Consider the following 27,950-nt stretch of genomic DNA (forward strand, 5'->3'; position numbering starts at 1 on the left):
TCTTTGGGCTCCTGCTTCTTTGTCCCCATAGCTTAGAACTGTCCGCTCAGGTTCCCCTACGGGCGGGCGAGTGATCCGATGGCCTGCAGATGCTCACTCTCCTTAGCGGGCCGAGCTCAGTCTCTGGGCACCTGCTGCTCAACAGGAGAGTGAGCCCCTGCCTAAGGCCACCCAGCACGCTGGGGGCACAGTGTCTCTGGCTGTGGTGGATCAGAGCTGGAAATGCAGGTTGGGGCATCCTCCAGACCAGGTCAGGTACCAAATGCCAAGGAGCCGACCCCCAGAGGCCAAGGAGGCGGTGCAGAGGAAGGAGTCACAAAGGGGTTGGGGGAGACTCTTCAGCTAGAGGAGTGCTGAGAACAAGTGCAGGACTCGTTGCCTGGAGAAGTTTTCTGCTCATGCTCTGAGCTAGGCCAGGCCTCGTTGCAGGGCTCTGGTAGGTCGGTGGCTGTGGGGTGAAAGCGCCGTGTGAGGATTCTCTGCTTCGAAGTGGGGACGATTTGATTCTGTACGGTGAGACCTTCCGCACTGGGCTCCTCTCTGCTTTCCATCGGCTTGGCAGTTCCTGGGAGTGTGAGGTGTTGCCCAGTTAACTGGCCTGTCTTCCTTTTCATGCTGATTGGCTGCAGCCAGTGCTGTGTGTTTGTAGAGCGGTTGGGATGAAGGGCTGTGGAAGCAAAGGATGATAGAGTCGGGTGGATGGATCTAGGCAGCGCTGCTGAGGTCATGTATCTCCATGCCAGGGAAGCTGTTAACTCTTCAGTGCCTAGGATAAGGAAATCCATGGCTTTTCGTGCTTTTCCTTTTCCATCCTGGTTTGTTCTGCGGCTACAAACCAAGTGTGTCCATGAGCCCCAGCCGCCTGGCTCCTCCATGCAGTGATACTGCGTTGCCGGCCCTTGCTGGGTGGGTGGCTCAGTCTAGTGAAGGCTAGTGGCTGATTTCATGCTGACTGACTTGCGCTGCAAAGGTGCAATTTCCCCTCTACAAGGTGAGCCCCTGGCCGTGTACCAAGCCTCTACACTCTAAATCAACCAGCACTCAAGTCAGGGTGGCCTGGCGTCACAGCCATCTTCCTTTGTGGACCCCTGGGCCAGGCCCATGCCACTGGCATTTCATTCATTTGCTTCATTGCTCCTTCCCATACCAGCCATGTGGGGCAAAACCCCTTTCCAGGGGGCCATCTCCCTGCCACGCCTTTCTCAGGGCCAGGAACATGGCAGAGGCTGTGCCAAGCACTGAAGTGGACGTGGGAGGGTAATCGGATTCTCAAGAACTTCTTGCCTCACTTTCCCTATAACACAGCCATGGGGATGTGAGGGGGTGGCAGGAAAGCAGTTGAACAGGGCCCAGTGTTGGGTGTGAGGCAGAGGAAGGACGGGTCTGTGGTGAAGGTACAAAAGACATGGGTGGGTTCAATTCCCAGTGCTGCTGCAAGTCGCTCGCTTTGCTCCTTGGTTCCCAGCTGTCCATGGGGCTGGCAGCGCTTCCCCACAGTGTGGGCAGAGAGCAGAAGTGGGGCCCAGCAGTGGGCTGCTCCCGTGATTGATACGAGGCCCTGAATCTGCAGAGCATGTGCTTTGTTGGATTGGGGCCTAGCTCCAGAGGTGGGTCTCATCCAAGATGGGCAATGCCAGGGGGCAGGCTGGCCTGCTAGCCTGAAGGGGGCAGCTGCTGCAGCACCCTGCTGGGCTGCAGACCACCACCCAGGGGGCATGGGGAGGCTGCTGTCAGGGGTACATACTAGCCAGTCAGCAGTGACCCTTCTGTTCTGCAATACAGCAGCGTGGTGCAATGGCTAGGGTGTCAGCCTGGGGCACAGGAGACGGGGGTTCAATTCCCAGTCCCCCACTTCAGGCAAGTCACTTGGGCCCAGCTCCTTCAAGCTGTCTCAGCCCCTAACTCCCATTAACATGGGGCAAATCAGGCCTCCACATACCTCTGAGCTGGGCCTTCATCTTGGGGTCTGCGCTTCTGGATGGGGGAACCATGCTGCCCCACCTCCCCGCCCATGGAGTGCCAGTCCAGTGTAGCCTGAGGCACTTGGAGAGCGTGGCGATGGGGCTGGGGGCACTTTAGCAGCTGAGGACAGTTCCTGTGCCACCCGGATAGGTAAGGCTGGCCTGAAGCTGACCTGGACGCTAAAGGGCAGCTGGGGGGGGGTCTTCTTTCTGCACACCGTGGTGCTGATCACGGGGTAAGTCACTAATTGCTACATTGCCCGGAGGGGAGCAAAGGTATTAATGGCCAGCTGGGGCATGAATGCCTGCCCTGCCGCAAGCCACTAGCTGGCCACACACAAATCCGCCTCCTGCTTTACCCTGCAGGCACCGAGCTCAAGACCACAGCTGAGCTCCTTCAACTACTAGCCAGTTAATGTCACTTGAGCCTTGTGGATCTGCTACGCGCTACTGTATCCAGCGGGGTCTCCTCGTGCTCTGCCAACCATGTGCCTTTTGCACCCACAGTCCTGCTTCCCCTCGTGCGCCCGACTGGACAGCAGTCAGGAGAAATGAAGGTGAAATAAGGGTTGCAGGGCTAGGCACCAGGGCCACTGTTTTTAAGTATCCTACAAAAGGAAAGAAGTGGGGTTCTGTCCCCCTTGTTTTACTGCTTTATGGTGGGTAATGCGAGAGTGCCAGGCCGGGGGCGGTCCTATTGTTTAGTGGACCAACATCAGGTGATGAGATTTCTTCCTCTCCCTCCCTCCCTCCCCCCCATTTCTGTTTTACCTTCAGATTGGATATCCGGCGTACTGCTGGATTTGTTGGGGGCCTCCTTGGCGGAGCTGGAGCTGTGGAGTCAGAGTTTTTCAGCCCTTAATTGGAGGGGGGGGCCAGGCTCTTTACCACAGAGACTTTTTCTCCCAAGTGCCTGGCAGACATTTGAGTAGAATAAGCATCTTTTAAAAATCCCTTCCCCTCAGACTCCAGCTTCATTCCTGCAGTATACGTGGTGCCATGATTTAGCTAGTTCTCCCCTTGGGGCATGTTTTATTTGCCCTTTAGAAAAGGGGGAAAACCCAGTTTCTGTTTTTCCTTGAGGCGGATAGTCTTTAAAGCAACCTGCAAACTCATTTCTGGTGTAAATCCCCTGCTGCCAATTAAGTGAGAGCGGGATGAGTCGGGCCCAGGATGTTTATACAGACAGGTGGCAGCTGTTTACACCCACACTGGCCCCGTTGGGTCCCAAATCTCTGTGTGCACTGACTAGTCACAAACGTGCAGGGCCTTGGTCTGCTCTTTGGAACAGGAAGTGCTGTCTGTGCTGTGTGTGCAGCACCTTGCGCGCTGGGGCCCTGGGCCCAGCCAGTTGGCTTCTGGTAGCTTCCAAAGCCGGGAGCGTGGCTAGAGGGGCTCACAGACTATTTAAAGGGATACTGCCCAGTTCCCGCTGCCTATCTCCAATGAGACAGGCAACAGACTCAGGCCCTCTGCCAGCCCAGCCCTTGATCCAGCTGCTGGGGATCTGGCCCTGGGGGGCCATTCTGGATCCAGGGAGAGTGATCAATCCTTGCACTCTCCCCATGTTTGGGGCTGTGTTCACCAGTGAGCTGCAAAGGGCTGGCCACTATCAGGGCGACAGACGCAACACGGCCCCTCGGCGTCTTGGTCCAGCCAGCGTGTTAGTCCAGGGCTGGCACCCCACTGCCCTGGCCAGGCTGCAGGTGGGACTGGAGCAAAATCACTCTGGTTGCCCCAAAGCTCGTCGTACCCCACTGTTTGGGGGGGGGAGGGTACACATCTCCTGGCCCCAGGGTGTTACAGGCCCTGCCTAGGGAGTCTAGGCCCAGATCCTCCGAGGTAGGTGGGTGTCTAACTTCCCTGGCAACCAATAGGAGCGAGTGAGGTGCCTAATAGGTGTGAGGCCCTGCCCTGGCCCTTAGTTCTCTACCACCTGCTGGGAAGCTCAGTGCTGGCCTCACCAAGATGGCCACCCTCACAAGGCCACGGGCTTGCCCTTCTCTTCTGCTGCTCCCTGGGCTGCTGGCGCCCTGACACTGGTCACTACTGCTGTAATTGCAGAGTCAGGCAGGGCCAGGGGCCGGCAAAGCTGTTAATGGGTTTCCTGCAAAGCTCGTTAAATGCTCAAGTTCTTTGGGGTTTTATCCTGTTAACTCGGTAGCTGCAAAAAAAAAAAATCTGGCCAAACTTTTTGCACATGAAAGAGCAGCTGGGCTGGGGAGCCAGGCTCCCTTCCCCGCTTCCAGCCGCTCGCTCGGCAAAGGGACAATGCCCAACTGGAGGGAGACAAAGCAGGCAGCTCCAATTTGTAATTCAAAAGGGGGTTGGAATTCACATTCCTGGCGTGGGGGGAAGGGAGCTTTGGGGGCCATGCGCTGAGCCAGCCCCAGTGGCTAGGGAGTAAGGTGGCTGCAGCTGGAGCCTTCCTGCCCCGGCTGTGCTGAGCCAGGCCGGGCCCCAGCCAGCGGGCGCTCGGGAAGAGAGGCTAGTGCTGAGGAGATGGCGAATCCAGCCAGCTTTGCCAGCGAAGTGATCCTGGGCTGGCCAGTGGATGCGGTAATCCGGCAACGCCAGAATCCAGCAGGACTGGGGCTAAGCCAGCGAGTCCCGTTAATCACAGATCCACAAATACCAGAAATCGGGGGCGGGGGCTTCAAACAACAGATGCTCTGGGAGGAATAAGAAGAGAAACGAAGCATGAAATCCAGCCCAGCTTTCTGAGGCTGTGTGCGCCAGCCAGGCATGCACGATCCCCACAGTCCCTGCCCTGGGGCACTCAGGCAGTGCCACCAACAGACAGTGTCCAAACGTGGCCTCTGATCTGGGGGTTGGGCCTGAGTCTTGAAGGTGCTGAGCACCCACCGCTCTGCTGCCTCCCCGGGGAGCTGCTGCAGTGAAGATGAGAGGAGAATCGGAGCTATCCAGGGATGTCCAGGGCCCAGTGCAGCGAGGGACGATGGAAGTGCCTAGGACAAGCTCAAGTGGGTGTCGAGATCACTGCCGACCACGCTCCTGGCCACGTTTCCCAGCACAGATGCTGGGCACGCTGTTATCTGGCCGGGCCAGGAGTGCCTTGGGGCTACGGCCTGCCGCAGCCTCCCCCCGGGACCTTCCATAAAGCACCTCACCTCCCATTCCCCGGGGCTAGCGGTGCTCATGGGGCTAAACTCAGCCGTGTCCCCACAGGCCTTTGAGATCCCGCAGGGGACGTGCTCCAGAGAGAGGCAAAGTGTTAGCACAGGCCACAGAGCAGGTGCAGCCGGTGTCCTTTCACTGACCACCTCCGCGCCTGGCACTTACCAGGGGAGCTCTTGATCCCCTTCCATCCCTTGGATTAGCCCTGAGCCCGGCCGCCCACCCCATGCCTGTTCTGGGTGTTCACCCGTTAGTTACGCTGAGCCCTGGCTCAGCTCTGAGTGCGGCATTTGCCAGCGTCCCTACAGAAGTGGAGCCGTGTGTGCTCCAGACAAATAACAGCGACCCACAGTTATTCAGCCCCTTAGCCCGAACCCTGCAAGCCCCAGGCAGCTGGCACAGGCCAGCCGTGGGTGTCTCATTGCAGCAGAGAGCCTGAGTGACACTGGCCAAAGCCAGGCTGCTAATTAAGTGAACAAGCTGCAGAAGGCCGGTGTCTCTGACAGCCTCCAGGGAGGGAGGAGGGTGACCCCCCCGCTCCCACCCCAGGCCTAGCCCACTCTGCAGGCTCACAGAGGCCCTTGAATGCTCCCAGCCACAGGGTTTACCTCCTCTCCTTCCAGGCAGCGTGGCCCCCTGTGGGTATGGGATACACCCTTATCCCACCACCTAGACACTTAAGAACTGCCATGGGGAAACTGAGGCACCCCCACAATATTCAGAGGAAACATTAAGAACAGTCCCGCTTTGTCACATCTCTCCCCCCTTCGAGACCGAACTTAGTGGGGTCACTTTAGCCAGTGACCTGGGGAAGTCCGAACTCACCAACGTTCCCATGTATGCCCCAGCATCTCTCCCATTCCTTGGTGGGAGTTACACCAGGCCCTTCCAGTTTTACGCCCTTCCAGTTTCACACCCTCCCTTAGGTCGGGGGTGGTCGATAGCACTTGCATGCCGCATGTGGGAAGGTTTATGTGGCCCGTGCCCTTTTGCCATCCCAAAGCCCCCAGGGGTCAAACTGGGATCGGGTCTTCTCCCAGCGCTCCAGTCTGGAGGGCTGCAATTCGGGCTTTCTTGGTTAAGAGCACCCATCTTGACCTGGGCCACATACTGTTCACTTACAGAACTAGCATGGAGACATCCCTTTCTCAACAACCTTGTCTCCCCAACAAGCTGGCCAAACACAGCCACTTGGTTATAGGACTGTTTAACTTTTTTAACAGGTTTCGCTCCATATGAGACCTTCTCAAAGCTATCCACACTGGATCTTTCAACAGGGAAGTCAGTGGATCCATTCACAACAGAAAATTTCTGGCTGTTAGCAACTGAAACTTTCTTGATTAAATCACTTTCACATCCTTCAGTTGCAGTAAACTGTTTGCAAAGACTCCATGAGGATTCCTTTCCCTAGGGGCTTTTCTATGCAACAATTCACCCCTCACAGAAATTCTGCTCTTACCCTCTTTACCTAGGGCTTGCTCTAGAGGAACACTTTCCTGAGCAACAACAGACTCTTTCTGGGTCTCACTTACATCCAGAATTACCTCTGGCCAATTCCGCGGATTCCTACACAATCCCCTTTCAGGCAAATTTACAGACTTCCTAGATAAAAGGTCAGAAGCATTCTCCTTCCCTTTGCCACACACAAGTTCAGGAATCTTTTCCTTCTTGCTACAGGTTTCCACACCCTCAGTAGGTAACACAATCACATCACCTTCATGCTCTCCTTGTGCCCTGGCTAGGATCTCACCCTGATTAGACGGAGTTGCTACACCCTTTCCCAACAACACACTAGCAACAGGCAAAATACAAGCATCAGAATTGTCTGGGCTCTGGGATTTTACATAGACACTAACTGGATGCGATCTAGTTACAGGGCCATTCTCCCGAGCAGACACAAACTTAGGACCATTCACTTCCTGGGCTTTAGCTGAATCCAGAACCAACTCTGAGACAACTGCACGACCCTCAACCATCACAGGCTGAAAGGCCCCTTCTGTCTGCTCCACAGACAAAGAAGAGCCGGACACACTTTCTCCTTCACCAGACACACAGCTTGGGATCTCATTCCCCTTGTCCCAGCACACAAGGCTGGTCACAGACAGCTGCTTGGAGATCAGGGTAGCTCCCTCCATAGGCAAGTCAATACCCCTGACAGACACGTTTCCTTCACTGTCCCAATTCTCCACCCAGCTAACAGGTAAGGTCCAGGGACACTCATCTTCCACTCTCCTCGCCTTCCCACCCTGCTGACTAGACAAAACCATCAGCTCACAAGGCTGTCTAGGCTCATCCAAACTTTCCTTACCAAGCACCTTGCCACTCCCAACAGATCCCCTGCCCTGCCTGTGTCTCCCCCCACTCAGCTGGGGTCTCAGCTCCCACTGTGCTCAGCGCTGCCCTTGCTGTCCCAGTGGGGGTAGGGAGCGAGCTCGCTGCTTTCCTCACCGCATCAGAGCCAGCGTGAGCCCCCTCTCCGGTGTGCAAGGGAGTGGGGAGCATCTCTCTGTCCCACCCAGCCCCAGGGGTCTGGTTACAGGCAGGCAGGTGTCCTGAGCCTAGCAGCTCCTCCCCGCTGCCAGCCAGGTCATCTGCATTTTCACTGACCATTTCCCTCTCCGCCGATTGGTTCCCTGGATTCAAATTCAAACCCTTGGCCATTACAGGAGCAGGGCCTGGATCCTGTCCCAAAGAGACACAGTCACTCCCCAACAGGGTCTCACAGCCGATATCCTGGAGAACCCCAACGACCAGCCAGCCCCACCCCTCCTGAGTCTGCACAGGGATATCTGGGCCATAGGTAGGGCGAGGGGCTTCATCCCTGGGACCCTCACTCAGCTCACACAGCCCCTCAGCATCTGAGGCTGCACCACCTGGGGCCTGACTAAAGGTTGGGGTCAGGAGTGGGAGCCTGTCCACCTCCCCACCCATCTGGCTGATAGAGTCTATGGCCTCGGGACCCAGCAAGGGAGCTAGACACCGGGGCTTTTCCGCAGGGTCCCCCTGGTTCAAATCGCCAGCCTGCTCAAAGGCAGTGAGGTGGGCATCCACATCTCCCCCCCTTAACCAGGGGCAGCAATTTAGTCTCGAGGTTCCCTGTGGAACTGGCCCCCCGGGGTCTATCCCCACTCACCCCGGGGAGGTCCCCTAGGCCTCTCCGCTCCCCCACCGCCAGTTCATGCTGCTGCTGCTTCTGCAGCTCTTTCTCGGGCTCTCGCTGTCTCTCACAGTCCTCTTGTTCTCCCGGACTCAGCTCCAATCCCGTCCATCTCCGATCCCCCGATGGGGAACCCGATCGTGAAGACCCTCGTCTGGTCGGGGACAGGAGTCTTGGGGATGCCTGGCTACCACTCCAGCTGCTCCCAGATCCTGCTATAGCCCCATTTGGGGTCAGGAATCTGCTCCTTAGAGCGGTCATCCTCCTCCAGCTGCACGGTTAATTGTGCTTTGGTGAACTTTCCAATGCTCAACGCTTCCTTTCTGCACAGGGTTACAATGTCCTTCTTCAGGAGACAGTGACAGGCCATCACTCCGCTCCTCCCAAGTTGTTGTGGACTCACAGGCCTGTGTGCTCTCAGCTCCCCACGGTTTCCAGGGAGAACCCCTAGTGTGCCAGCCCTTCTCGAGGTCACCACCTCTTTGCCAGGGTCGAGCTGCAGACTCCTCCGCCCCTTGGACTGCTCGCTGCAATCGCCAGGGGACACTGTTACTGCAAAAGTCCTTCTCTCTCCCAGAGCCAAGCCGCAGGCTCCTTTGCCCCTGAGACTGCTCACAGCAGTCCCCAGGGGGACCCCATTACTGCACAGCCCTTCTCGCTGGTCACACACTCCCAGGGGTTAACCGCCCCCCAAAACCACTCCTCTCTGAGCCTTCAGCATGCCTGGTCCTCGTCAATCCCCCTTCATTTTACTGCTCCCCAGTCACTTACTGCAGGAAGCGCCACCCACAGGGTGCAATACATCCCACCGCTGCCACCAGTTATCACGGAGTCCCTGGGCGATGCTCTGGAGCTGCTCCCCATGAAGCCAGTCAGGGCTCTCGGGAAGTCTCCTCTCTGTGAGCAGCCTGTCTTCAGGACACACAGCTCACACAGCTTCCACCTTCCTGGGTCTGACCTCGGAGCATTCAGCATCCTCTGCCCCTCCGTGAGCTTCCCACAGTGAGTCCACCCAGGCAGGGTCAGACGTGACTCTCAGCCAGCCAGTAAAACAGAAGGTTTATTAGACGACAGGAACATGGTCTAACACAGAGCTTGTAGGTGCAGAGAACAGGACCCCTGAGCTGGGTCCATTTTGGGGGGCAGTGAGCCAGACAACCACATCTGCCCTTCACTTCATGTCCCAGCCAGCCCCAAACCGAAACTCCCTCCAGCCCCTCCTCCTCTGGGCTTTGTCCCTTTCCCGGGCCAGGAGGGCACCTGATTCCTTTGTTCTCCAACCCTTTAGCTCTCATCTTGCAGGGGGGAAGGGCCCAGGCCATCAGTTGCCAGGAAACAGGGTGTCGGCCATTCTCTGTGTCCAGACCCCTGCACACACCTGCCCTCTAGGGCTCTGCAACGATCATACACCCTTATCCCACCACCTAGAGACTTAAGAACTGCCTAGGGGAAACTGAGGCACCCCCACACTATTCAGAGGACACATTAAGAACAGTCCCACTTCGTCACATCACAACTCAGAGCTGGGGTCAGGCAGCTGCTTTGCTGGAAAATGAGCAAGGAAGGGGGTGGGGGTGGGGTGTCATATTTTCCCAGTTGACCCCGATGCAATGGCCTGGCTGGTGTATGAGTCACCACTGCCATGCCACCTACTGCATGGTACAGAACAGCGTGGCTGTGTGTCAGAGACCCTGTCCTGTTAACTGCTAATGGAGATTTGGCACAACACACTGTAGTCAGGGGTTGACCCCACTTGTGCAAAACCAGTGGGTTTTCCCCGGCGGCGGCCGCGGGATCCGGCCCTAGTGGCAAGCTGCACCTATCCAGCCGCTGTTGTCCACAGCTCCACAGGAGCTCGTCAACAGCTGCCCCAGCCGCTTTCAGCCCAAGCTGGCGGACTGGCTCCGGCGGAGATGGGGGCGCGCCGGCCTCTGGCTGCCTGCGGGCGGGAGCCGGACTTCAGAGGCGTCTGTGGCTCTTGGTTTGGGGCACTCGGGCTCCGCCTGTGTCTGCTTGCTGAGCTGGAGCTCCGGGAAAGGCCCCTGCCACGGGCCCTGGGCCAGCCGGGCACCAGCCCGCCCTGCTCAGCAGCTGCGAGGAGAGGGGCAGCTTCACCCCGCTGCCGGTTCGAGCCCCCGGCCCGGCAGGCGGCTGAATTAACACACCCTGGCCCCAGCCGCCGCTTTCTTTGGCGGCTTCTTGACAACGCCAGTCTCGGGCCTGCCCGGCAAAGGCGGCAGCCCCTGCCCCGGGAAGGGCCGCGCGGCGCGGGGGACAATTGCCCTGGCCGCTGAGCGGGGCATCGCCCTTTTAAGAGGGCGCAGCCCCGCCGGCTCCGAGCCGCGCGCAGGTGCGGCCGGGCTCGTGTCCTCGCAGGACAGACACCGGCGCGAGCTGCGTTCGGCTGCCCCGCGCTGCGGGCTGCGGGCTGCGGGGCCCCGCGTGCGGCCCGGGCGGGGCGCCCCTGGGCTGCAGCCGGAGCCGGAGCCGGGCAGGGGACGGTCACGGGCCGCGGCCTGCAGCCCGCAGCAAGACCACAAACAAACCCAGGGCGGGAGAAACAGCCGGGCCGGGCCAGCGCCGGGCTCGGTCCCGCGGGGCCAGGATCAGGGCCCCGCGCCGGGAAGCCCGCAGTTCGTTCCTGCCCTGCGGCCGGAGGACCCAGAGCCCTTGTCAGTGGCAGCTGCAGCCAAAGCTACTCGCCAGGATTTCGCTCTTCTCCCCGCAAACAGACCCCCGCCCCCATCCTCCGATTCCAGATCCAGTGTCACCCCCCCAGAGGAGATGCTAATACCCGGGGGTGTCTGGACCTGCCCCTGCAGCCCCCCCAGGTGCAGCCCCAGTCAGCTCCCAGGCAGGGCAACAGGCCAGTTCTTGGCATGGGTAGACCCGACTTTAATCCCATTCACCCCGGTGTCAATCGGGAGTAACGCACTGGGCCCAATTCCCCTCACACTCGCCCTGGTGTAAATCAGGAGTAACCCACTGGGCTCACTCTTAGAATCATAGACTATCAGGGTTGGAAGGGACCTCAGGAGGTCATCGAGTCCAACCCCCTGCTCAAAGCAGGACCGATCCCTGACTAAATAACCCACCTGGCCCAATTCCCCTCTCACGCACCGGGGTGTAAATCAGGAGGCACTGTATGGAACTCGGTGCAAGCTGGCGCAGGAAGGGAGAGCCCGCTCCCTGAGCATGCTTTGTTTGCGGCTGCAGTCCGCCTTTGCCTGAAAGGCGCTGGTTACTCCTGGAGGTGTTTGGCTGCACCCTGAGCACACCACCCGGCTGGGAAATGACTCAGATCCACAGCTTGGCAACGCCCCTTTTTAATTTGATGCCACAACAACTTTGAAAACATATTTCTGAAAATCCCCAGCTCATAAGATCAACTCCTCCATGGTCCGTTTACACTGAATGGGCCCAGTGCTAAGTTGGTGTAAAGGGAAGTTACTACACTGGTTTATACCAGCTGAGGCTCTGGCCCCCGGAGCCTGGGACACAGCAGAAGCAGGTATGCAGGACACTGGAGTGTCCTGTTTACATGATGATCTGGTGGCTACAGAACCCCAGGACTGGGCCAGTTTCCTTGTCCCTGGTGAGTGATGCCTGGGGCAGCCAAGAAAGGCTGACTTAGGCCATTGCACAAACAAACCTCTCCTGGAAACTGAAGTCAGCAGCTCCCGGGCTCAGGCCTGGTTCCCACACCCCCAACACACATGGGGGCAGTTGGCTACACGGATTTAAAGGAGGACTTGTGGCACCTTAGAGACTAACCAATTTATCTGAGCATAAGCTTTCATGAGCTACAGCTCACTTCATCGGATGCATACCGTGGAAAACACGGGGGAGATTTATATACACAGAGAACATGAAACAATGGGTGTTACTATACACACTGTAAGGAGAGTGATCACTTAAGGTGAACTATTACCAGCAGGAGGGGTGGGGGAGAAAACCGTTTGTAGTGATAATCAAGGTGGGCCATTTCCAGCAGTTGACAAGAACGTCTGAGGAACAGTGGAGGGGTGAAGGGGGGGAATAAACGTGGGGAAATAGTTTTACTTTGTGTAGTGACCCATCCACTCAGTTAATTGTATCCAGTTTGCAAATTAATTCCAATTCAGCAGTCTCTCGTTGGAGTCTGTTTGTGAAGTTTTTTTGTTGAAGAATTGCCACTTTTAGGTCTGTAATCGAGTGACCAAAGAGATTGAAGTGTTCTCCAACTGGTTTATGAATGTTATAATTCTTGACGTCTGATTTGTGTCCATTTATTCTTTTACGTAAGAGACTGTCCAGTTTGGCCAATGTACATGGCAGAGGGGCATTGCTGGCACATGATGGCATATATCACATTGGTAGATGTGCAGGTGAACGAGCCTCTGATAGTGTGGCTGATGTGATTAGGCCCTGTGATGGTGTCCCCTGAATAGATATGTGGACACAGTTGGCAACGGGCTTTGTTGCAAGGATAGGTTCCTTGGTGAGTGGTTCTGTTGTGTGGTGTGTGGTTGCTGGTGAGTATTTGCTTCAGGTTGGGGGGCTGTCTGTAAGCAAGGACTGGCCTGTCTCCCAGGATCTGTGAGAATGATGGGTCGTCCTTCAGGATAGGTTGTAGATCCTTGATGATGCGTTGGAGAGGTTTTAGTTGGGGGCTGAAGGTGATGGCTAGTGGCGTTCTGTTATTTTCTTTGTTGGGCCTGTCCTGTAGTAGGTGACTTCTGGGTACTCTTCTGGCTCTGTCAATCTGTTTCTTCACTTCAGCAGGTGGGTATTGTAGTTGTAAGAATGCTTGATAGAGATCTTGTAGGTGTTTGTCTCTGAGGGGTTGGAGCAAATGCGGTTGTATCGCAGAGCTTGGCTGTAGACGATGGATCGTGTGGTGTGGTCAGGGTGAAAGCTGGAGGCATGTAGGTAGGAATAGCAGTCAGTAGGTTTCTGGTATAGGGTGGTGTTTATGTGACCATTGTTTATTAGCACTGTAGTGTCCAGGAAGTGGATCTCTTGTGTGGACTGGACCAGGCTGAGGTTGATGGTGGGATGGAAATTGTTGAAATCATGGTGGAATTCCTCAAGGGCTTCTTTTCCATGGGTCCAGATGATGAAGATGTCATCAATATAGTGCAAGTAGAGTAGGGGCATTAGGGGACGAGAGCTGAGGAAGCGTTGTTCTAAATCAGCCATAAAAATGTTGGCATACTGTGGGGCCATGCGGGTACCCATAGCAGTGCCGCTGATCTGAAGGTATACATTGTCCCCAAATGTGAAATAGTTATGGGTAAGGACAAAGTCACAAAGTTCAGCCACCAGGTTAGCCGTGACATTATCGGGGATAGTGTTCTTGACGGCTTGTAGTCCATCTTTGTGTGGGATGTTGGTGTAGAGGGCTTCTACATCCATAGTGGCCAGGATGGTGTTTTCAGGAAGATCACCGATGGATTGAAGTTTCCTCAGGAAGTCAATGGCCCACCTTGATTATCACCACAAAAGGTTTTCTCCCCCCCCCCGCCCGCCCCCGCTCTCCTGCTGGTATTAATTCATCTTACGTGATCACTCTCCTTACAGTGTGTATGGTAACACCCATTGTTTCATGTTCTCTGTGTATATAAATCTCCCCACTGTATTTTCCACTGAATGCATCCATCCGATGAAGTGAGCTGTAGCTCAGGAAAGCTCATGCTCAAATAAATTGGCTAGTCTCTAAGGTGCCACTAGTCCTCTTTTTCTTTTTGTGAATACAGACTAACACGGCTGCTACTCTGATACATGGATTTAGTCTCCCATGGTGTCATGGGGGGAGGGATAGCTCAGTGGTTTGAGCATTGGCCTGCTAAACCCAGGGTTGTGAGCTCAATCCTTGAGGGGGCCATTTAGGGGTCTGGGGCAAAAATTGGGGATTGGTCCTACTTTGAGCAGGGGGTTGGACTAGATACCTCCTTAGGTCCTGTCCCTTCCAACCCTGACATTCTGTGATTCACTGCGACCTCCACTCACCTGCCCACCAAGGATGGGCCACTGGACTAGGAGTTAGTTTGGCCTTTATTGATTAACTATTTCCTTTCTGCTTTGCTGCATTAATTCTGGAAGAGGAGTGACTGCGTGTATGTGTGGGTGTCTATGTTGAGTGCAAAGTTTGCACACAGCATGTGCACAGTGAATGTGTGTGTATACGTGTGTGCACAGGGTGTGGGCATGTCAGCATTCCCTGAATCCAAACTCCATGTCTGTTCCCACTAACCCCACTTCTCTGGAGCCCCCCTCCCTCAGTCAAGCTAGTAGGAGCAGAGCAGTCCTTGGCCATAACAGAGCCTGGCTGGTGTGGATGCAGCGTGTGAGGAGACGGAGAGAGCTGGTGTGTACAGACCAGGGCTGGTGCGTATGGCCCGCCATTCCCTCTCAGCTGTGCACGTGTGTGCGTGCACACAGATCCTAAACCTCACACACACGGTGAAACACCGTGCGCACAACAATTTGCACCAAAGAAATGTTTTGCACACACGGCCTGTCAAAAATTAGAGGGAACATTGGTATGGACCAGGGCTGGTGTGTACGGACCAGGGTGCTCTGCCCAGCTGATCTCTGTGGATGGCGGCCCGTCTCAGCCCAGGATCCCACACTTTCTTATCCCTCTTCTGCAATGGGGACATGACTGAGCAGGGGGGGCTAGGAGAGGAACCCAGGAGTCCTGGGGCTCCCTGGGCCCCTTCTCTGACCACTAGACTTCACTGCCCCTCACCTGGTAGATGACTCTAATGGGCCTGATGGAGACAGGCTGGCTGCCCTAGGAGCCGCCCCAGCCCCTGCCCCGCGCCCGGGAAGAGCACTGTGTCTCTGGCTGCCCACAGGGGCCCGGGTGGGTCCCCCGGCTGGTGGCGAGGCTGCCGTTGCTCCTTTAAGGGCCGCCCCGCTGCGCCGAGCAGGTCTATGGTAATGAGCCTCCCGCAAGCCCCTGCCGCCGCGCCGCAGAACCGGGGCTGCCGGGCGGGGAGAGCGGAGCTGGGCCAGGGCGCTCGGCCGGGGGCGGCTCGGTCTCCTAGAGCCGGGGGCGCAGGGATCCGGGGGGCGAGATCCGGGGGGCGCACGGGGATCGGGGGGCGGGGAGCCGGGGGGCGAGATCCGGGGGGGCGCAGGGATCCGGGGGGCGCACGGGGATCGGGGATCGGGGAGCCGGGGGGCGCACGGGGATCGGGGGGCGCACGGGGGTCGGGGGGGCGCAGGGAGCCGGGGGCGGGGAGCCGGGGGGCGCACGGGGATCGGGGGGCGCAGGGAGCCGGGGGGCGAGATCCGGGGGGCGCACGGGGATCGGGGGGGCGCAGGGAGCCGGGGGCGGGGAGCCGGGGGGCGCACGGGGATCGGGGGGGCGCAGGGAGCCGGGGGGCGAGATCCGGGGGGCGCACGGGGATCGGGGGGCGCAGGGAGCCGGGGGGCGCAGGGAGCCGGCCGGGCATGAGGCCCGGGGCCGGGCAGCGCCGCCGTAGGAGCCGCCGCTGAGCCCCAGCGAGCGGGCGATGGGCGGTTGCTGCTGCCAGCCCAGCCGCGCTCTCCTGCTGCTCCTGGCGCTCGGGGTGCCGCGGCTGGAGGGCGCAGCGCCCGGGCACCGCGGGCCGTGCGCGCTGGGGCCCGCGGCCGGGACGCGGCTGATGCTGCTGGACCGGTCCCGGCCGCCGCCGCGCTGCGCCCTCTGGCTCTGTCCGGCAGGTGCAGCCGGCCTCTGGGCGCACATGGCCGGGCAGGGCTGCGGGGCTGCCGGGGAGAGGGAGCTGCTGAGCCGGCTGCTGCTGCCCCAGGCTCCTGGGGACAGGAGGTGGAGCTGGGCGCTGTGCTTGGAGCCCGGCTCCCGCATCCCCCTGCCGCCCGCGGCCGCTTGGGGAGGCTGCCAGCCGCGGTGCAGGGTGCGGGGCGCCGGGGGGAGCCTCTCCCCCCAGGCCTCGGGGGAGCTGATCCTCCCCGTCCGGGCCATGTGTCTCCGGTCGGGGCACCCGGTGCGCTTGGGGCTGCTGTGCGAGCGGTGCGCGAAAGGGGACGGGGCGGGGCGGCTCAGGCAGGGGAGGGGCGCTAGGACCTTGGTCAACTGGAGTCTGGGTCTGAGCTCCCCTGGGCAGCAGGCGGAGCTGGGGAAGCTGCTCCAGGGTGCGGACGGGGCCCCGGGCCGGGGGAGCAGCCGGAGGAAGCGGAACGTCAACACCAGCCCCCAGTTCCAGCCGCCCACCTACCAGGTGTCGGTGCCAGAGAACAGGCCAGCCGGCACCCCGGTGATCTCGCTGCAGGCCACGGACCCCGACGCGGGCGAGGCGGGCCGGCTGCACTACTCCATGGCGGCTCTCTTCGACAGCCGCTCCGGCGGCTTCTTCGCCATGGACCCCCTGAGCGGGGCCGTGAGCACGGCCGAGGAGCTGGACCGTGAGACCAAGAGCACCCACGTCTTCCGGGTGACGGCCGTGGACCATGGCACGCCCCGGCGCACGGCCCTGGCCACGCTCACCATCCTGGTGAGCGACACCAATGACCACAGCCCCACCTTCGAGCAGCAGGAGTACGAGGAGAGCGTGCGGGAGAACCTGGAGGTCGGGTACGAGGTGCTGACAGTCAGGGCCACCGACGGGGACGCCACTGCCAACGCCGACATCCTCTACCGACTCCTCGATGGTGACGGGGCCAACGCAGCCTTTGAGATCGACCCCCGCTCCGGGGTCATCCGCACCAAGGGGCTGGTGGACAGGGAGTCTGTGGAGTCCTACCAGCTCCTGGTGGAGGCCAGCGACCAGGGCAGGGACCCGGGGCCCCGCAGCTCCACGGCTACCGTCCACATTGCCGTGGAGGACGACAATGACAATGCGCCGCAGTTCAGTGAGAAGCGCTACATGGCCCAGGTGCCTGAGGACGTGGCCACCAACTCCCATGTGCTGCGGGTGACGGCCACGGATCGGGACAAAGGCAGCAGTGCCCTGGTGCACTACAGCATCATGAGCGGGAACACCCGGGGCCAGTTCCACCTCGATGCCCAGACGGGCAGCATTGACGTGGTCAGCCAGCTGGACTACGAGCTGAGCAAGGAGTACACGCTCCGCATCCGGGCCCAGGACGGGGGGCGGCCCCCTCTGTCCAACATCAGCGGGCTGGTGACCATCCAGGTCTTGGACGTCAACGACAATGCTCCCATCTTCGTCAGCACCCCCTTCCAGTCCACGGTGCTGGAGAACGTGCCCCTCGGCTACTCGGTCCTACACATCCAGGCCGTCGATGCGGACTCCGGGGATAATGCTCGACTGCAGTATGCCCTGCTGGAGGCTGGCCCCAGGTTCCCCTTCGCCATCAGCAACAGCACGGGCTGGATCGTGGTGGCCTCGGAGCTGGACCGGGAGACGGTGGATTTCTACAGCTTTGGGGTGGAGGCCCGGGACCACGGCAGCCCCCCCATGGCTTCCTCGGCCAGTGTCAGCATCACTGTGCTGGACGTGAATGACAACAACCCCGAGTTCACCCCGAAGGAGTACTCTGTGCGGCTGAACGAGGATGCTGCCATGGGCACCAGTGTCCTGACCGTCTCGGCCATTGACCGGGACGCCAACAGCGTCATCACCTACCAGATAGCCAACGGCAACACCCGCAACCGCTTCTCCATCACCAGCCAGAGTGGGGGCGGCCTCATCACCCTGGCGCTGCCGCTGGATTACAAGTTGGAGCGGCAATACCTGCTGACTGTCACGGCCTCCGACGGCACCCGGCTCGACACGGCCCGGGTGTTCGTCAATGTGACTGATGCCAACACCCACCGGCCAGTCTTCCAGAGCTCCCACTACACTGTCAACATCAATGAGGACCGGCCGGTTGGCACCACGGTGGTGCTTATCAGTGCCACAGACGAGGACACGGGGGAGAATGCCCGTATCACCTACTTTATGGAGGACAGTATCCCCCAGTTCCAGATCGACGTGGACACAGGCGCGGTCACTACCCAGATGGAGCTGGACTACGAGGACCAAGTGTCCTACACACTGGCCATCACGGCCCGGGACAATGGCATTCCGCAGAAATCAGACACCACCTACTTGGAAATCCTGGTCAACGACGTCAACGACAACACACCCCAATTTCTGCGGGATGCCTACCAGGGCTCTGTCTACGAGGATGTCCCGGCCTTCACCAGCGTCCTGCAGGTCTCCGCCACTGACCGGGACTCGGGGCTCAATGGGAGGGTGTTCTACACCTTCCAAGGTGGAGATGATGGGGATGGGGACTTCATAATTGAATCTACCTCCGGCATCGTGCGGACGTTGCGCCGGTTGGACCGGGAGAACGTCCCTCTCTACGAGCTACGAGCCTACGCTGTGGACAAGGGCATCCCGGCCACAAGGACCCCTGTTGACATCCAGGTGGCCATCCTGGATGTGAACGACAACCCCCCGGTCTTTGAGCGGGACGAGTTTGACGTCTTTGTGGCAGAGAACAGCCCCATCGGCCTGGCGGTGGCGCAGATCACGGCCAGCGACCCGGACGAGGGCACCAATGCCCAGGTCATGTACCAGATCGTGGAGGGCAACATTCCCGAGGTCTTCCAGCTCGACATCTTCTCCGGGGAGCTGACGGCGCTGATGGATCTGGATTACGAGGCCAAGGCAGAGTATGTCATCGTGGTCCAGGCCACCTCAGCCCCGCTGGTGAGCCGGGCCACGGTGCACGTCCGCCTGTTGGACCAGAATGACAACCCCCCTATGCTGAGAAACTTTGAGATCCTCTTCAACAACTACATCACCAACAAGTCCAGCAGCTTCCCCAGCGGGGTGATCGGCCGCATCCCAGCCCATGACCCCGACATCTCGGACACGCTCACCTACAGCTTTGAGCAGGGCAACGAGCTGCACCTGGTGCTGCTGAACCGCAGTTCTGGGGAGCTGCGTCTGAGCCGGGCGCTGGACAACAACAGGCCCCTGGAGGCCATCATGCGGGTGTCTGTCTCAGGTAAGACTCCGGCCGGGCTGGGGGGGCCTAGGCCAAACTCAGGGGCACATTCAGGTCGGTGGGGTTTTGTCCTGGACGTTCAAGGGGCCGGGGTGTCAGCCAGAGAAGGGGGGAAGGACCCATTCGGTGTCGCGCAGGCCAGAGGGCCCACGCCGGGGTCCTGGCCGGAGCAGCGTCTCTTGGATGCAGGTGTCCAGCCTCGCCACAAAGACTCCGAGCCACGGTGGAGGTGCCCTGGTCTGGGGCAAACTGCCCAGTGGCTCTGATCTCAGACTTGTAGCGGGGCTAGTGGATATTCCGCGCTGGTGGCCACTTTGTGCCAGGCCCTCTGGCCTCCAGTCCACCTTGAGATCGGGGGTGGGGCGGGAGCGGCTCATTGGTCTCTGCAATTGGCTAAGGCCCAACCAAAGTGCAAATCCCCTGGCTGGGCGATGAGGGAGGCTGTGGCAGCCTGCCAGGGACACCCCCCTCTGCACGCTCAAAACCAACCACACGGGGCTAGCGCAGGAGGCTATGACCTTTCCACGGCCGAGCCGCCCTCAGCCCAGGGGCCAGCAGAGCCGGGGCGGGTGGAGGCTGCCCCACCTCCCCTGGAGGGGCCCCTGGGAGCCCCGCAGAGAGCAAGGCTCTGGGTTCTGGTGCAGGAGGCAGGCGTGGGGCCATCGCTGGGGCCGTGGGGCTGCGTCGCTCAGGGCTCTGCTACAGACGTGGCTGGGCCCCCTCAGGGTAATCACAGGGGCTGTGTGTGGCTGTGGTATGGGGGTGGGGACCAAGCAGGGGGGTGGTGCCCATGGAAGGGGCGATCCCTAGAGCTAGCCAGACAGCTTGCCCCGACCTGCTCCCCTAAACGTAGCTGTAGTGGTGCGGTGGGTGCCGGGGGAGGGGCGCGGTGGGTGCCGGGGGGCGTGGTGCAGCAGGTGCCGGGGGAGGGGCAGCGGGCACCGGGGGAGGGGCGCGGTGGGTGCCGGGGGCCGTGGTGCAGCAGGTGTTGGGGGAGGGGCAGCAGGTGTTGGGGGAGGGGTGCGGTGGGTGCCGGGGGAGGGGCGTGGTGGGTGCCGGGGGGCGTGGTGCAGCAGGTGTTGGGGGAGGGGCAGCAGGTGTTGGGGGAGGGGTGCGGTGGGTGCCGGGGGAGGGGCGTGGTGGGTGCCGGGGGGCGTGGTGCAGCAGGTGTTGGGGGAGGGGCAGCAGGTGTTGGGGGAGGGGTGCGGTGGGTGCCGGGGGAGGGGCGTGGTGGGTGCCGGGGGCCGTGGTGCAGCAGGTGTTGGGGGAGGGGCAGCAGGTGTTGGGGGAGGGGTGCGGTGGGTGCCGGGGGAGGGGCGTGGTGGGTGCCGGGGGCCGTGATGCAGCAGGTGCCGGGGGAGGGGCAGCGGGCGCCGGGGGAGGGGCGCGGTGGGTGCCGGGGGGTGTGGTGCAGCAGGTGCCGGGGGAGGGGCAGCGGGCGCCGGGGGAGGGGCGCGGTGGGTGCCGGGGGGGCGTGGTGCAGCAGGTGCCGGGGGAGGGGCAGCGGGCGCCGGGGGAGGGGCGCGGTAGGTGCCAGGGGGCATGGTGCAGCAGGTGCTGGGGGAGGGGCAGTGGGTGCCGGGGGAGGGGCGCGGTGGGTGCTGGGGGGCGTGGTGCAGCAGGTGCCGGGGGAGGGGCAGCAGGCGCCGGGGGAGGGGCGCGGTGGGTGCCGGGGGCATGGTGCAGCAGGTGCCGGGGGAGGGGCGCGGTGGGTGCTGGGGGGCGTGGTGCAGCAGGTGCCGGGGGAGGGGCAGCGGGCACCGGGGGAGGGGCGCGGTGGGTGCTGGGGGAGGGGTGCAGCAGGTGCCGGGGGGCGGCAGGTGCCGGGGGAGGGGCAGCAGGTGCCAGGGGAGGGGCGCGGTGGGTGCTGGGGGAGGGGTCCGGTGGGTGCCGGGGGGGTGTGGTGCAGCAGGTGCCGGGGGAGGGGCAGCGGGCGCCGGGGGAGGGGCGCGGTGGGTGCCGGGGGGTGTGGTGCAGCAGGTGCCGGGGGAGGGGCAGCGGGCGCCGGGGGAGGGGCGCGGTGGGTGCCGGGGGGGTGTGGTGCAGCAGGTGCCGGGGGAGGGGCAGCGGGCGCCGGGGGAGGGGCGCGGTGGGTGCCGGGGGGGTGTGGTGCAGCAGGTGCCGGGGGAGGGGCGCAATCTCACAGCAGTGCGGGACCTGCCCGGGGCGCCAGGCCGGTGATCGGGGCCGAGGGCTGTGACTGTCACGCGGGCTCTTTCCACCCTAGCCAGAGCTAGGATCAGGCAGCGGCTGAGTGTCTCCTTGGTGGCCCCTCCGGCGGTCCCTGGTGCTGGGTGCTTCCGTGTGGGGGCTCTCCGGGGTCATGACCCACAGCTGGCTGGGGACAGGATTTGGCTGGTGGGGCAGAGGGGGCTGGCTCACAGCCTGCCAGGGGAGCACAGAGCCCCAGGGCTTTGCCTTGGCCCTGTCAGGGCCAGGAGTCGCTGCCCGGGAGGGGCTGCTCAGACCCACCACAGCCGTTCAGCCCGTCCCTGCTGTCTGTCTGCAGCGCTGCCGGCCCCTCGCAGGGCGACCGGCCTGACCCTCTGGGCACGGCTCCTCTTCCTGTGGGCCCCCACTCCCCCCGGGCTTTCTGTGCCCGACTGCCTTGGAATTGCGGGTTGGGGGGCTGGGCCAGAGAGGCCGGGTGTGTGGAACATGCTTGGCCTATGACAGCCAGAGCTAACCCCGGTGTCTCCCCTGCCAGCTAGCCCCTGGCCACTGGGCCACCCTGCCAGCTAGCCCCTGGCCACTGGGCCACCCTGCCAGCTAGCCCCTGGCCACTGGGCCACCCTGCCAGCTAGCCTCAGCCACCCTGCCCCACCTGCCCCCAGCCCCCCTGGTGTGGGAGTCTCAGAGGAGAAGAGAAGATCGGAGTGGGCCTGGGGACAAGTGTCGGGGGGAGGGGCTGGCCGTGCCCATGGGCTAGGGCTGAATCTGAGGCCTCCAGTCTGGGACCTTTCCCCAGCATGCGAGTGGCTGGCACGGGGCCTGAGAAGCAGGGCGGGGTGTGTACCTCGCCAGGCCTTCCCTGCACAGGCTTGGAGGCAGGGCCTGCCCACGATCTCCCGCTCCCGGCTCGGGATTTCCCCTGCACGAGTTGGCGCTTGTTGGCGTCTCGCTTGGGCCCCTGTTCTGCCAGCCTGCTGCTGGGGGCCACGGAGCTGCGTCTGCATGGGGGCAGGGCACACGTGGCCCCCCGCGGTGCCGTGCTGGGGAGCCTGCAGCTGCAGCAGCGAGGTGCCGGGCGCGGCCGGCCAAGGGTGTTGCTGGGGCTGTGCTGGGCGGAGGGGAGGGTGTGCCAGGCTGGGACGAGCCGGGGCAGGACATGGCACCGGGGGACGAAACGTGCCGCAGGGGTGGGGGAAGCTGCTGAAGCTGCATTTCTGATGATCTGTGCCATGTGATCAGCCTGGATCCCTCTCCCCAGCCCAGCGGGGCCAGCGGTGAGGACGGGCGCTAGCCAGAGCCCAAAGCTGCATTGGACTGGTGCTGCCTGCTGCCTGGGCTGCTCTCGGCGTCCCAGGGCCTGGCTGGCCCGGCTGAGCTGGCGTGGGGTGGGGAGGGGTAGCTGCTCACTGCAGCAGGGGGTGTTCACCCACCCGACCTGCCTGCCGCCGGGCCCTGCTGGAGCCCCGCAACCGAGGGGCCCCTGCTTAATGCAGCCGAAGGGGTAGGTCTGGGACCAGCTGGCAGCTGCAGGCTGGGGGCGGCTGGGGAGCAGCTGTGCCTGAGCCCTGCCATTAGCCTCTCCATGGGGGGGCCGTGCCGTGCACCTGCTGGGCCGGGGGAGGGATCGGAGCAGGTAGGCGCTGGGCCGGGCCGCTCTCGCTGCGGGGGCTGGTGATTAGAGCAGTCGCAGCTGGGCCCCCTGCCAGGGCGGTCCCAGCTGGGGCCATGCTGCGAGGTGTCAATAACTCAGACACGTGGCAGCTTTAACCTCCTGGCCCCGGGAGACGCACCGAGCCCTGCCGCCAAGGGGCAGATGCCGTGGCAGGGGCTGGCTTCTCTCCTGGCAGACACAGCGAGGGAGCCGCCCCCCAGCCCTACCACCAGCCTGGCTCGGGTCGTGGTGCCCACCTGGGGACGAGCCTGAGGAAGGGGCTGGGGGCCTGTTTGTGCATTAGGTGTGGGGTTGATTGGGACTGGGGGGAGAGCCGGGGCTAGAGCCCACTGGGAGTCAGGTGCCTACCTGCCTTTGGGGGTCTGGGCCCGAGCTTCTCCGCAGGAGATGATCCTGAAAACACCTTGGCCCATTGAGCTACGATTCCACGGCCCCCTTGGGGTCCCTGCAAAGGGCCCATCTCCACCAGCAGGACATGGGAGAAGCCCACTGGGGCCAGCCTGGAGGAGTGGGGTGGACAGCAGCCGCCAAACCCTGCTGCCTGGTGCATGGGGCTGGGGGAGAGAGCCAGGGCTGCAGGGCCAGTGGCTGGCGTGCTGAGGAAGGACTTGCTACTGCTGCCCCCCGCCAGCCCGACCCGCAGCTCCCCACATTGGGCCAGCTCCAAGCTGCAGGGAATAGCCCACCAGTTTTCAGCTGTGTCCCTGTGTTCCCGGGGATACACCTCCGCCTGTCAGACTTGTCCTGCTGCTGCCCCCTAAGCCAGGGGCCCGGCTGTGCCCACACCAGCACAAAGCCCAGGGCATGACGGAGAGGGTGGGGGCTGAGGGGTGGCGGGGGCTTGGTGGCAGCTAATACACTCGAACCATCTGCTCACCAGTGGGGCTGCAGGCAGAGGCCTGGCTGCCCATGGGCTGCTCACGGAGCGCCTCTGCCTGGCCCTGCTCTGGGCAAGGGCTGCCGCTGAGGGAAGAGGGGCACTGGGGGGCAGCCCGGGGGATTGGTGGGTCGAGAAGCCAAGAGATTAGCCCAGCTCGACCTATATGGTTTAGGAGGGGGTGGGGCCCGGAGGGGCCCAGGAGCCTTGACTGGGAAGGAGCGGATTGCTGCCATAAGCCGCTGGAGAGACCTGAAGTAGGTCAGGGGCATCCGGCACCCCGGTGAGGCCCATCCCCCCGGCATCTGGCGCTGCCCCCGAACCCACCCCATCAGCCACTTCATGAGGCTGCACTGTGGGGCTGTCAGGGGAAGGTGGCCTGGGCACAGCCTGTGGGGCTGGGAAGAGCTCTCCTGAGCCAGGCGAAGTGAAGGCTTGTATGACCCAGGGTTGAGCAGAGGGGCACCCCATTCCCCTGCAGGGAGGGGACCAGCCCCCCAGGTGCCCAGGGCAGCCACACCAGGGAGCAGCCTGCAGGAGCTGGGAGGAGGGCAATGGACATGCTGGGGTGTCAGGCTGGAGGGGACCCCAGAGCCCAGCCCCGTTCGCAGGGAGATCAGGGGAGCTGAGGGGGGAGGGATGAAGGGGAGAGAAGCATCATCCCGAGTTGTGATGCCCTGAGAGGTCTCCTCCCCAGGCAGAGCCCCAGAGAGGTCCCTTCCTACCAAATGGCTGCGAAGACAAGATCTTTTCTCCCCACGTTCCAGTGGGAAACGGGCGCGTGGGTCCAGCCGGACGGGCAGGCACGGCGGGAGGTGAGGGGCAGGGTGTGACATGTGGCTCACCGAGGTCTGGGGCCCTGGGGTTCAGTGGGTTGGATCGGGGGAGGGGAGAGCAGGGAGTCTGGACTCCTGGGTTCTGTTCCCAGTTTGGGGATGGGAATGGGTTCTGGTGGCTAGAGCAGGGGAGCTGGGAGTCAGGACTCCTGGGTTCTGTTTCTGACAGCCATTGATGCTCTGTGTCTCAGTTTCCCTACTGCTGATGTAAGGGTGAAGCCACCTGTCAGGGTGGAGGCTGTTACTGGCTGTTTATCAAGCATTTGGCAAAGAGCAGAGCTTCGGCGGTCGTGTTCCCGCTGCTGCCTGGAGCAATGTGCCTGTCTCTGGGGGGCAGTGGTTTGGGGGACCCCAGGGCACTGCATATGGGGTAAGGAGGCCTGGCCCCTGTGCAAAGGCAGTATTTCCGTTCCAGCCAAGGGGCAGGGCAGGGACTGTGGCCTGGGCCCACGAAGGGTGGGCCGAGGGGGAGGGGCTGAGAGCTCCCAGGGTCCAGGCCTGGGGTGGGAGGAGGCTTGCAGCCATGTGGGCACCCGCACAGTTGGTCAGGTCCTTGTGCCATGGGCAGCTGGGCAATGAGTGACAGAGACCCCAGGGCTCTGGCTTTGTTGGGTGCCTGCTTTGTTGGGTGCCTGGCACATGCCGTGATACCTGGTCTGGACAGGGTCGTGGGAGCTGTCTGTGTGGGGCTGGCCAGCGCTGGGGGCTGGGGAGGCAATTGTGGGTGGGGCCCCCACTCCCTGTTATGGGTCTTGGCGGGGGGATTGGCATGCTTGTCCTTCCCTGGAAACTCCCCACAACTCCTCAGAGTGAACAATTTCCACCGTGGGGCAGCGGCTGGGCAGACCCAAAGGGGGAGGCCCAGGACGGATGTGATACCCACTGATCTCGGCCCAGTCTCTAAGCCCACGGAGGGCGTGGCAGGGTGGGGGGGCTGCCCCCTAGGAAAGGAAGGGCTGGAGCCCGGTCCCAGGTGGCAGCACTGGGATCTCTGGGCCACCTGCCAATCAGGTACTGCTTGGATCATGCTGTGCACTGTGCTGGGGGCACCCGAGTCTTGCCACTGTCTGGGTCCTGCTCATCCTGTGCCCGTCAGTGGGCAAATGGGGGCCAGGCCTTTCCCGCCTGCATGTCTCCACTGACCTCCACCCTTCCCTGAGCCCCTGAGGCCGGCAGTGCTGGAGTCACGGAGCCCTTGGCTGGGGTGAGACTGAGCCGGCTCCTGGCAGCGGGGGCGACTCTCGAGGGCCTGGCACGGCCAGGCTGCAGCATTGAGCAGTGTGGCAATGGCTGTGTGCCGGCCTCTGGCCGGTTTAGCTTGGTCTCTTTGATCACACGCTGCCGGGCCCTTGTGAGCGCTGGCTGGAGCTGGCTGGCCGGGGAAGTGGACTTGTCAGACAATGCTCCAGCTGGGGAAAGGGAGAGATGGTTGGGCTGCTGCTTCTCTGTCACTGAAACGCCCCCGATTTTGGCTGGACCCCTCGGCTGGCCAGGCTTTCACCTTCCCCAGGGCCTCGCTGGTGTCTGGGGAGAGCAGACGCTGGGGAATCCCACTGTGCCCTGGGATGCGGCGCTGGGCAGCGCTCACCACCCTTGTGTGTGTACGTCGGGGGCCGGCCGGCATGCCAGCCCGTCCCTGACCCTCCAGCTTGGCTGGTGCCCGACAGAGCCAGGCTGGTCCACGCCTGGCAGGCGCCTCCTGGCAGCCACACAGCCTCCATGTCTTCCCTTCCCACCCCGCCCCAGGGCAGCACCACCCTGACTGGCCTTTGCCATTGGCTGAGTGCTGGCCCCCCTGCAGCACCCCCTGCCCCTTACTGAGCAGCCCCTCCCCATGGAAGGGGCTCCCCCCTCCCCATGCTCCCCCTAACCTCCATCCCCTGGCTCCGCTGGGACCCGGGCAGGCCCAGCTGCCCCTGTGGCCCAGGCTGCCCCGGGGGCAATTGGTTACCGAGGCCTGTTGGCCCCCCTGTGTCCAGTCCCCCATTCTCTCTGCTGTGCCCATAGCACTGGCAGGAGAACTCTGCTCCTCTGCTGCCGTTCTCAGGCCCGGGGTTGTGTCTGTACCACCCTAGCAGCGGGCGCTGGGTGGGGCGCTGGCAGCGGGGGCTGCGCCCTGGGAAGGGGGGTTAAGCAGCTCACGGGTGCGATAACATTCAGCCACTGCTGACCCCAGCTGGCTTTGAACCGGTGCCTCAAGGGTACAGGCTCTGCAGTCGGGGCCCGATCCCGGTCTGGGTGCCCTGTGCCAGCCTGCTGGCAGGGGGCTGGCATTGAAGGAGCGATGCAGTGCCCCACCACTAATGTAACAGTCACCAGCGTAAGACTCATGCAGGTTCTGGCCCTTCTCTGTGCCTCAGTTTCCCAACCAGTGGCCTGAGGATGCTGCTACAAGCCCCCCATGAAGCGATGCTCAGCTGCTGGCTCAGCGCTAGGCACTAAGAGCGATGGGAGCCAGCTCTCCCAGAGGGAGTGGGTCCTGGGCCTTCCTTGTGGGGACCTGGGTGCGTGGGTCAGCTCTGATCCCTGGCTCCCGGCCACCATGCTCCCAATCAAAGGAAAGGCTAGGGCAGGGGCTTGTGCTGCTGCTCTGAGGGGCCCGGAGCCAGGGATTTGGGACAATTGTACCCTTTTCTGCTGCCTGCCTCCAGCCGCCTCCGCCCCCCCCAGCCTTCGCTGTCACAAAGCCGCAGCCTGGCTCCCCTGTCCGCGTCCCCTTCCCCCGGCGTGGCCTGGCCGCTCATCGCCCTCCCGTAGGATGTGGAACAGATGGACCGCCTTGATTTCCCTGCAGGTTCTCCACGGCTCCCGGAAATCACAGGCTCCTTCATAACATAAGGTCCACTGGTGCTGTATCCCTCGTCAGCCCCAGGTCCACGCCCCTGCCTGGCACCGGCCAGCCAGGCACTGGGTGGGAAATGGACCGGACCTTCCACCCCTGGCTGCTGGGTCTGGGTCCCGTGGAGTGTCCTGGCTGTGACAGCTTGTCCCAGGATCCAGACCCCATCTCCCTGCAGCATGACGGGGAGAGAGAGGGTTAGACTCTGGGCTGGGGAGCAGCGCAGGGCACCAGGGGAACATGGACCCTACTGAACCGAAGGGAGGGGGTCGCAGGTGCCATGTACAGGGTGGGATCGGGGGGCATGAAGTCGTTCCTGGGTGGTGCTGGGGGTCCCCCTCA

At 62.1% G+C, this 27,950-nt stretch overlaps 1 protein-coding gene across 2 annotated transcripts in view; it reads left to right on the top strand.

Annotated features, from left to right (window-relative positions):
- Positions 1-15,682: 15,682 nt before the first annotated feature.
- CELSR2 (cadherin EGF LAG seven-pass G-type receptor 2) overlaps positions 15,683-27,950 on the top strand; it is a 67,525-nt gene continuing 55,257 nt past the window's right edge. For both annotated transcript variants that reach the window (XM_084611123.1, XM_084611122.1), the window contains exon 1: positions 15,683-19,212. In XM_084611123.1, coding sequence (XP_084467249.1) covers positions 15,762-19,212 — 3,451 coding nt within the window. In that variant the 5' untranslated portion in view covers positions 15,683-15,761. The remainder of the gene's footprint in view (positions 19,213-27,950) is intronic.

This window comes from Lepidochelys olivacea (genome assembly GCF_965140295.1).
Source record: "Lepidochelys olivacea isolate rLepOli2 genome assembly, chromosome: 21".
NCBI classification, from domain to species: Eukaryota; Metazoa; Chordata; order Testudines; family Cheloniidae; genus Lepidochelys; species Lepidochelys olivacea.